This window comes from Eutrigla gurnardus (genome assembly GCF_963514095.1).
Source record: "Eutrigla gurnardus genome assembly, chromosome: 23".
Lineage (NCBI taxonomy): Eukaryota > Metazoa > Chordata > Actinopteri > Perciformes > Triglidae > Eutrigla > Eutrigla gurnardus.
Window position 1 is genome coordinate 2781065 of NC_139934.1, and position 10000 is coordinate 2791064.

General features: G+C 44.1%; 2 protein-coding genes across 2 annotated transcripts in view; one reads left to right on the top strand and one right to left on the bottom strand.

Annotated features, from left to right (window-relative positions):
* The window catches only part of stk26 (serine/threonine protein kinase 26), a 14398-nt gene extending 11135 nt beyond the window's left edge, over positions 1 to 3263 (top strand). Inside the window, exons 7-12 of the mRNA XM_084002414.1 lie at positions 1 to 145; positions 657 to 799; positions 889 to 985; positions 1174 to 1236; positions 1464 to 1591; positions 1740 to 3263. The exon at positions 1 to 145 is cut by the window's left edge and continues 41 nt beyond it. Coding sequence (XP_083858540.1) covers positions 1 to 145; positions 657 to 799; positions 889 to 985; positions 1174 to 1236; positions 1464 to 1591; positions 1740 to 1755 — 592 coding nt within the window. The 3' untranslated portion in view covers positions 1756 to 3263. The remainder of the gene's footprint in view (positions 146 to 656; positions 800 to 888; positions 986 to 1173; positions 1237 to 1463; positions 1592 to 1739) is intronic.
* A 101-nt stretch (positions 3264 to 3364) lies between these two features.
* LOC311008619 (FERM domain-containing protein 7) overlaps positions 3365 to 10000 on the bottom strand; it is a 7306-nt gene continuing 670 nt past the window's right edge. The window contains exons 2-12 of the mRNA XM_084002379.1: positions 7831 to 7935; positions 7714 to 7756; positions 7306 to 7384; positions 7105 to 7202; positions 6864 to 6978; positions 6364 to 6511; positions 6063 to 6158; positions 5815 to 5978; positions 5671 to 5739; positions 5346 to 5421; positions 3365 to 5240 (exon numbers count right to left, since the gene is read on the bottom strand). Of these exons, the coding sequence (XP_083858505.1) occupies positions 4053 to 5240; positions 5346 to 5421; positions 5671 to 5739; positions 5815 to 5978; positions 6063 to 6158; positions 6364 to 6511; positions 6864 to 6978; positions 7105 to 7202; positions 7306 to 7384; positions 7714 to 7756; positions 7831 to 7935 (2181 nt within the window). The 3' untranslated portion in view covers positions 3365 to 4052. The remainder of the gene's footprint in view (positions 5241 to 5345; positions 5422 to 5670; positions 5740 to 5814; positions 5979 to 6062; positions 6159 to 6363; positions 6512 to 6863; positions 6979 to 7104; positions 7203 to 7305; positions 7385 to 7713; positions 7757 to 7830; positions 7936 to 10000) is intronic.

The window sequence follows — 10000 nt, forward strand, 5'->3', positions numbered from 1 at the left end:
CAAAGGAGAACCGCCGAACTCCGACATGCATCCGATGCGAGTGCTGTTCCACATCCCGAAGTCTCCGCCCCCGACGCTGAGCGGAGACTTCTCCAAGAGCTTCAAGGAGTTCACCGAGGCGTGCCTCAACAAGGACCCGGCCTTCGTAAGACCCACCCCCCGCCCAATCACAATGAGCCATGTTTCCATGGTGTTTAAAGCTGCATTCTGTCTGCTGGCCACCAGGGGGCGACTCCTCTCTGACTGTATAGAAGTCTATGAGAAAAATATTTTACTTTTATAGTTCAATATTAGTTTTACAAACAAGTAAAATAGAATAAATATAATATAGAAAAATAATACATTTCGTATAATACTGAAAAATGTCCAGAATACGTATATTATACAAAAAATAATAGCATGAATATAATACAGAAAAATATTTAAATACATATAATACAGAAAAATAATAGAATACATTTAATACAGGAAAATACTATGGATTAAAACACTAAAATGCAGATTTGATTTATTATTTACTTGTCAAATAGCTGTTTTTACTGTTTGTAGCTGTTTTGCTGCCCCCTGCTGGCCTTCCTCTTTCAGTTGACCGAATGTCAAATGTGTGTGTGTGTGTGTATTTGTGTGTGTGTGTGTGTGTGTGTGCGTGTGTGCAGCGTCCGACAGCCAAAGAGCTCCTCAAACACAAGTTCATCGTGAAACACTGTAAGAAGACGTCCTACCTCAGCGAGCTGATCGACCGCTACCGCCGCTGGAAGGAGGAGGGGCACAGCGGCAGCAGCTCCGACGACTCGGACGGGTAATCTGATTACTTCTGTGGTCCCAACAGGAAGCTGCTTTAGTGTCGCTGAGCCAGGTGTGTGTGTGTGTGTGTGTGTGTGTGTCCAGAGAGTCCAGTAACAAGGAGAACAGCGAGTCACCTGAGTGGTCGTTCACCACCGTCCGGAAGAAGAAGACGGAGGGCAGGAAGGTCCTCAACGGCACGGTGGGTACCCACAATGCACTGCCTGTCTACTGTGTTAACAATGGATGAGCTTTTTGTCTTCTGATTTTTATTTTCAAAATGTTGGTTTCAATATTTAATGTTTCTTCTTCTTCTTCTTCTTCTTCTTCTTCTTCTTCTTCTTCTTCTTCTTCTTCTTCTTCCTCCCCCTCCTCCTCCTCCTCCTCTAGGCTCAGGATCAGCAAAGTAAATCTGCTAGTCTGACCACAGTCATCTCCCCTGTCTTCACTGAGGTATTTATATAACTATATATATAATATATATATATATATATATATATATATATATATATACATAATACATATATATATATATATATACACACACACACATCTTCAAACACAACAAAACCTCCTCTACAACAATCACATCACATGTGTTACAGCACCATCTTGTGGTTGAAAATAGAAACTACACCAATGCAGCTGACACTATGAACTCTCCCGTCCTCCCCTCGCAGCTGAAGCAGCAGCACAAGGAGCACTCTGAGCAGCGATTGGCCATCGAGGAGCTGGAACGCAACATCCGATTGGCCGAGGAGGTCTGTCCGGGCATCACAGACCGGATGGTCACGCACATCATCGCCAGGTAACCACGACGACTGTCATCCCACCGGTAACGGGTTTATAGGGATCCTTGAAAACACTTGAGTTTTAGTGTGGTGTTCTCAAGGTTTGAAAAGTGCTTGAAGTGTTCTATGTGATGACATATTGAATTTGACTTCTGTCGTCTGCAGATTCTCGACCAACTGAAGCTGGACGACCAAGGAAACAATAATAGTTCTGTGAAGAGAGACTTGCTGTGCGATGTCTCCTCGCTGTACACACACACACACACACACACACACACACACACTACTAATGTAATATATACACTATATTTTAGAAATATATATATATAAATATTCACTGCTGCAGGTTGGAGACCTTTTTTTGTCCCCAAGTCGGATTCAGATTTGCTGCATTTAAACAAAAAAACAAATCTTCCAAAGTTTTGAAAAAAACCAGGCGTCAGTTAGTTTTCGTTTCCCGCCTTTTCTTCCAGGGACGTGAACTTCTCTATTTTGGTCGGATTCAATCAAACTTAAGTGTGTTAACAAGAGTATGCAAGTTAAATAACATTCGTAAAGTGACCATCATGTGCCTTATTTTTGCTATCGGTCATTTCTTAAAGAAGTCGTGAATATTTTTTTCGTTTTTTGTTGTTTTTTAGTGCAAGATGTCCGAAGAAGGTTCTCGTCCATCAGCAGTGGCGTGTTTTATTTTTGTGCCGAGACTTTTCTCGACTGTGTAGATGTTCGTACGTTTTGTCGAGTAGCACTTGAGACGGATTATATGCCAATATTACGTATGTTTGTTGTCGTCAGTGATGCTTTACGTTACAGTTCCCCGAACGCTTAAATCCGACCCTAAAGAGCGAACACACGTGTGGAAGCTGATAAATATCTTTGTTTCCACGGTGGGAAACGTGTTAAAAACCCGACTCATTTTCAGGAACTACCGGCCGGCTTGTAGCTTGCTAAGACGTAGCTAGCTAACTACTTCCAAAGTAACAAGCTAAATTTAACCCTTTTAAATATGTCTAAAACGTGTATTTCAACTCTGGAACAACACTTTTATAGACTAGAGACTCATTTTTGACAAATCTTTGGGAGCTTGCTAATAAGTTAACTAGCTAGCTACTTGCTAGTAAGTAATAATAACTGTTTTCAAAGTATTTTGCTATATTTTAACTTTTAAATATGTCTTAAATGCCCAAAACTATTCTACTGTGAAACAACAACTTGATAGAATCCAGATCCTTTATTGACTAATCTAAGCTAATTATCAGGCTAGCTAGGCAGCTTGCTAATGAGTTAGCTAAGCTAGCTAACTGTTGTGAAGCTGTTTCCAAGGTAACTAGCTCTAGTTAACTGTTAAGAGTCTAAAATCCTCAAGTTTATGAGTTAAGATTTCATTCTGGGATTCGTGCTCTGGGACGCGTCGGTTCAGGAACTAAATTTTGTGGAAAATTGAATGAATCGCTGGAAGGAAGCGCGTGAAGGGAACTGTAATCGGAGTCATCACTGATCACCGTTTGTACCAAAGACACTATAAAACTTGGTCATTGTATATTTTTGTCTTTTTATATATCATAAGGGATACGACGATGCTTGTTGAGGGGGGAAATGTCAAATGAAAAGATGTAAGATTTTACAAAAGTGTACTCTTTTTCTTTTGTAGCGGGACGTAGAGTTTTATGAATAAATATTTAAGTTTGATTGAGAAACATGTTGTGTTTCTTTACTTCCATGTTATTTTTCTGAAGGATCATCACAACGTAAATATAATCTTCTCCAAAAATGACACGGAACAATAGACGGAACAGAATAGACCGGATTCATTTCTTATTGCCATTTGTATTAATATCATCATAATTATCTTCCTTGTACAAGAATTCACCAGAACCATTCATATAAATAACAAACACAAACCCGTCTACATCACTTACAAAGTTATCCAAAACATTAAAAAAAAACTACATCACACGGACACGATTTCATGTTGGAGTCTTAAAAAATGTTGTCTCACCAATTCGCCATTTTTCAGAGATATCTGCTAGCTAGCATTAACTAGCATAAGCTAGCATTAGCTACCCGGCTAGGTAGCGGAGACGTGGTTTCACCCGATGTGGCGTACGCTTTGAGTAAAATTTACCTTTTTTCTGTGTAATTACGATTTTCACAATGTTGACATCTTACACATCATGCACAAACAAAATATTTGAATCAATTTATCGGCCTGCCCTGACGAGGTTCTACTAAACCCTAAACCAGATCTGCTGCTAAGGCCGATGCTTCTACTACGTTGTTGCTCCTCTGACGGTATATGTATACAAATTTACGAATATTAACAATCGTCAAAATAATTGCCAACTTGTACCCGAACGAAGAGGCTGAGGTTTTGTCTAGAACAAGGCATAAACAGTACATTTCGTACACATGAAGACGTCACCCTAATTATTATCGTCCGTTTTGATCAAACGTTTAACCTTTAGTTTTTGTCTTCATCTACAGTGTGACTTCAGTCAACTTCCCGTCTTCTTCTCTTGTCTTTTCTTTATCTTCTTCACCCTTCAACCCCTTTTTTGCTCTCTCCTCCTCCTCCCCCTCTTCCTCTTCCTCCTCGTCCAGTTGGAGGCTCCCGGAGGAGAACCTCATCCTGGCGAGTCCGGCGGACTGCGCCACTTTGCCCGGCGGGGGCGGGGGGCAATAGTACGGGTAGAAAACCTCCGGGTCTGAGTCGCTGTAACCCCCCATGGTGCCTCCGATCATACAGAGGGAGGCGGGTCGATCGGGCACTGGGGAGGAGTTTAGCGGGAGGTAGGTGGGTCTGGAGGGGCGTGTCAGGTGGGGGTAGTAACCGAGGGGACGGAACTCGGAGGCAGGGTTGAAGGCCGGGTTAGAACTCCTTGCGAGATGAAACTTGACATCGGGTTGGCTCGCCACGCGGCGAGGCAGCCCTGGGAGGAAGTTGGAGTCATCGCTGTAATGACCCGCCTCCGTGTGTCCAACGCCCAGGAGCCTCTCCCCATTGCTTCCTGGATGGTAGACCCGAGCCAATCCGAGCCCACCTGATCCAGAGGGCCGGAGGTTCCTCCTGACAGGCGAGAGGGACAATGAATCGTGGTTGAGCGGATAGAAAGGCGGCCGCGACAACCCGTCCATCGCCACGTAATCCCGCCTCCTCGGCTGTGGGAAGCGCTCCAGCGAGGACACGGCAACGTAGTCCGACAGATAAGGGTGTCGGTTGAGAGGCGAGGAACCAGTGTAGGGGAACGTGGGGAGGATGGGGTGATACTGGTAGGCGGGACTGTTTGGGTAGAGGAGCACCAACTGCTGAGCGGCGTCCGGGTGTGGCTGGGGATTGGGCCGACGGCGGGAGCGGTTGCCGTAGACGCCGGCTAGCCTCTGGGCTTGGCGCTGCGCACCGATTCGGCCCCACCTCGCGTCCTCCATCACAGACGTGGAGGCGGATCTCATCTTGGGCGAGGGGCTTGGTCGGTGTAGGGACGGAGAGAGTGCAGTGACCTGGGTGAAAGGGCAGGTCCTCTGGGTGACCTCGACGGATGATTGGCTACGTTTAGCCCCTCCACCAATGCCGACATCTATGCCTCGGCGATGTGGCTCCATCTCATCCTGGCTGCAGACCGCCAAGGCGTGACCCGGCCGGACGAACAGGTCCGAGTGTTCGTACAACTGTAGGTAACACAAACAGTATATACCAATCATTTCTTCAGCAATGTCTCAATAAAATACATAAAAACTGAAAAATAAGTAATAATAAATGGTAGTTTTGATTACCTGCTTGGAGACGTCTGTGAGGAGATCAGGAGAAGACCGGCAGTGTCTGGGGTCGTATTCCGACTGAGAGTAAGTCCTGTAATTATATTATTAATAAACTTTATTTGTATGGAACAATGGGACAAAGCAGAGAAAATGAAAAGATATAAAAGGCATATTTAGCAGATGTCAGATTCAGAATTGGAAGTGAGTAAACCAGAGACATGACCCTGGTTTGATCCTGGACTCAAACCAAACCAAGCGTTTTTGCGTCAGTCGTCGGTGGATCAGGTGAATCAGGGTGCGTACCTTTAAATCTGAAGATCTGATAGGAATTTATTCTCACCTCTCAAAGTGCGAAGGCTTCTTCTCTCCTGATCCCAAACACTCCAGCAGCTGTTTCTGCGTCCGTCCGCTGCCAGGCAAAGACAAAAATAACACGTCAAACCGCAAAACCGGCATCATCGGTGTCTTCTTTTATCGTAGTTACCTGTATCTGAAGCTGGAGCCTTGACACGACAGCAGAGTTCGCTGTTTTGTCGTCGGTTCCTCTGCCAGCCGGAAGAAGGCGTGGTACTCCACGCAGGTCTTCCAGAAGGACTTGCACACATCCCGACTGGCCATTGACAACTCCAGCGTGTCCTTACATGCCGGCTGCACGGACAAACGCATACAGTATGTGTGCAGACAGATACCAGTATAAACTATTTAAAAAAAAAAAAACCATCGGGTCCTCACCCCGACTTTGTCGTGTAGTTTGATGAGGAAATGTTTGCGCTTGAAGCTCAGCTTGCGGATCTTCGCCCAGCTGAAGGTGTTGATCTTCGTGTTTCCCTAGAAGAAACGGAAAAGAGATCCGGCGGTTTGCCGACGACACGCTGGTGTTCAGACTGCAACTTTTACTTGGTGGTTCTAGATTTAAAAAGTCAAGGGATCACCAAATTCTCTGGGATTCATCCTCTGGGTACACTGAATATCTGTTCCAAATGCCATGGTGATTAGTCCGATATTTGTACAAATGAGACCAGGAACGCCGTACCTGAAAGACCAGTACTCCGGAGTGTGTGACAGCCAGGTTGATCCTCATTCCCTCCCCATCGTGAGCGGGGTGAGGCCTGATCCCGTACATGTCCAGCTTCCTCGCCACCTCCAGCAGCTGGATGTCAGATTCTCCTGGAGACGAACCTCTACAGAGAGAGGGACGGTTAGAAACAACCGTACACTGTTAGAAGTTGGCACAACTCCCAGGTCGGACAATGGCGTGGTAACGATCTGTCAATCAGCAGGTAAGCTCTTGATAATACACCAAGAGAGAAGTAGGACCATTTTCTCATAGACTTCTATACAACCAGAGAGGAGTCGCCCCCTGGTGGCCAGCAGAGAGAAGTAGGACCATTTTCTCATAGACTTCTATACAACCAGAGAGGAGTCGCCCCCTGGTGGCCAGCAGAGAGAAGTAGGACCATTTTCTCATAGACTTCTATACAACCAGAGAGGAGTCGCCCCCTGGTGGCCAGCAGAGAGGATGCATGTGAGTACCTGTGTCTCTTATGGAACTTGGTGATCTTGTGGTCCAGGTATTCCTGGTTGGGGACGTACTGCTTCATCTCTAGATGATGGCTGTCCAGCTGCTCGCTGTAATCCCCGAGCTCTGCTGCAACACACACACACACACACACACACACACACACACACACACACACACACACACATACAGAAAATCCCACTTGAGTAAAAGAACTTGGTTACTTTCCACCGCTGTTAAGAATGCGATGCTTACACTGCAGTATGTGAGAGACCAGCAGGGCGGCACTGTTGTCGTTGCAGGTCAGACTGCCATTGGACAAATCCTGCTTTATCTGTAAGGCAAAAAGATATCTACACACACACACACACACAACACACACACACACACACACACACAAAACACACACTGCATTATGACTGTTGTTGTTGTTGCTATAGAGACGTGACTGGTTACCTGGTGAGGCCTCTCTTCAGCTGACCGGGATCCGGAGGGAAAAACTTGACGATGAACCTGAAGAACAGATCGTTGGTGTCTGACAAGAGAGACAGGAAGGAAGTGTCACTCCCCAAATACACGTATACCCTAAAGAAAGTGGGGGGCAATTTTCCAAGAAAAAAAGTCACAAATTTGCAAATTTATAAATTCGCAAATTGGTTGTTAGCTTCGTAATAAACTCGAAAAATTTGCCACTTTTTTCTCCGAATATTGTCCCCCTCTCTCCGCTACGTTTTTTTTTTTGTTTTGTTTTCCTACACTGACCCGAATTTGCCGTCGTACATATCGGATTTCCCCCCTTTTTATTTCCTGAGAATGACCGGGATTATTTTCGCCTATATTAACTGCGATGCTTCGTAAACTTACACGTGATCTGTTTGGCGAGCGGCTTCAGCAGCTCCAACCACACCTGCAACACAAACACGTCAAAAAGGGCGAATGACACTCATCGGATATTCCGTGCGTTGGTTGCGTTTCTCTCACGTAGTTTCCGCCGTGGCGTCGGAACTCGAGGCCAAAGTATTCCTTCTCCAGCAGCTTCAGATGGCCGCACACTTTGTTGAAGAAGTCGCCTCCTAAAACCTTTTGCTGAGAGAGAATTAAAGTCGGTGTTAGAGGGCGAGAGGGATCATGGGATTTTTTTTTAATTAATATGCTCTTAAAACTTGAGTCCGGGGGATCCCTCAGGGGAACCTCAGGGGACCCCTGAGGATGTGATGGCAGCTCAATTTTCCTTTTGCATAATGAGTTTGTATGATGTGTTCGTTGTAGGTCAAGTGAAGTAGAAATAAACCCGTAGAAGCTTTCACGCCTAGATATTACATATTAAATACTTAAAAAAATTAAAATAGTGTATTAGGTCCACTGTAGAAAAAAAGACAGTCGAGAGATATAAGTTCCTCGGTTCCGGATATTTGCCGTTGCTATGACAACAAGTGAAAGCTACCACTAGCATCTGTACTTCACCATCGTACTTGTCTTTGTCCCCTAGGCTACACCTTTAGCTTCTCTAATAGTTATATTTCATGTTTTCCATCCTCTGATAGACGCCGATCTTCATTAAATTTCGAATAATATACACTTGTGTGTGTGTGTATATATATATATATATATATATATATTATACAGCCCTCTTTAATTTAAATTATTTGTATGTTTTAAAAAAAAAAATGGCTGTTTGCAACTTTTGTATTTTTGAGGGTTTTTTTGTATCTCTTTGGATGTGATGGTTTTCCAGCTGGTATGAAGCTCGACTCTCTAATTAAACTCTAATTACTCAGAAGATCGTTATTCGTAGCAGCAGCAGCGTCTTCTCTTCTGTCTGCTAGCCGGCGTTTAGCGCTCCACCGGGGGTCGCTGGGCGTCCCTCATTAACTCGTCATGAGAGAGAGAGAGAGAGAGGAGGATGGAGCAGCTGTAGACGATTAGAAGAGAACTCAGATCTAACCGGTGATTACCGGAAACAAACGTTCGCCCACACAACAACAGAGCAACGCAACTTTAACGTCCAATCTGCTGAAGAAAAGTCACCAAACGCAACTTTAACCAGAAATATTCTTGGTTTCTAAATGAAAAGTCGTTCTGATGCAAATCATCATGTAGATGAAATATTTAACCTCCCAGAGTCTAGATAGTAGACCACATGAGTCCGTGAGACCAGACCAGACCATGTGGAGGAACCAGAGACTGTCTGTGGTCCAAACAACAAGGTCTCTGCTGTATTTATGTCTAGATGACCTTATATGGAGTGTTGATGGAGCAGCTACAATGTTAGCGTAGCCTAGCACCATCAACCAGACTCCATTCAGAAAACCAGCGTTTTAACAGTAGTTATCTTGTGGTCTTGCAGACAGACCTAACAAAGCATGACTCAGCACTTTTTACTGATCACCATCATGATGGAGTTATTTCAGCATCCTTTTCATCTGGTTATTGATATTAAATCACAGATCAATACTTTATTCTATATTAACAGAAACATATTTATCTCTACAGTTTTTTTTACTCTCATCACATTCTCTCTCTTTCTTTTGTCTCTTCCTTCGTCTCTCTCTCCTCCTCCTCTTGTAAGGATGCTACTCATGCCCCCGAGGCTTCTGGGAAACCGATGGAGAAAGCATGGACACACACACACACACACACGCACACACACACACACACACACACACACACACACACACACACACACGGTGAAAGTCCTTTTTGATGGCGTTACGGCCTCACAGGCAACGTCACCGTGTTTTCTGCTTTAGTGAAGCTCACGACGACGTTTCACATCCAGCTGCTCACACATCTGTACTACTATATATTAAAACTTCACGAAAGTTATAAATATATTTATTAAAATATAATCATATATTATGAAGCTAAAAAAGAGGCTTTCCACCAGAGCCCTGCTTAATTTTTGACAATTATTATTTCATGTGCGAGTGAGAAAGTTGAACGTTTGCAACATTTTTAAAGTCCAAACTTTTTAATTTAGAAAAAATAAGCATCTTTGCATTTTTTGGTTGGATGTGATTCAAAGAGACATGTGACTCGCTTCACACCAGGAAGTCCCGCCTCATAATGTAGTTTTACAGTAAAAGTACTCTACATAGTATAAATAAACAGTGGCAGAGGAAGTATGTAGATGTTTCACTAAATGTAGTAG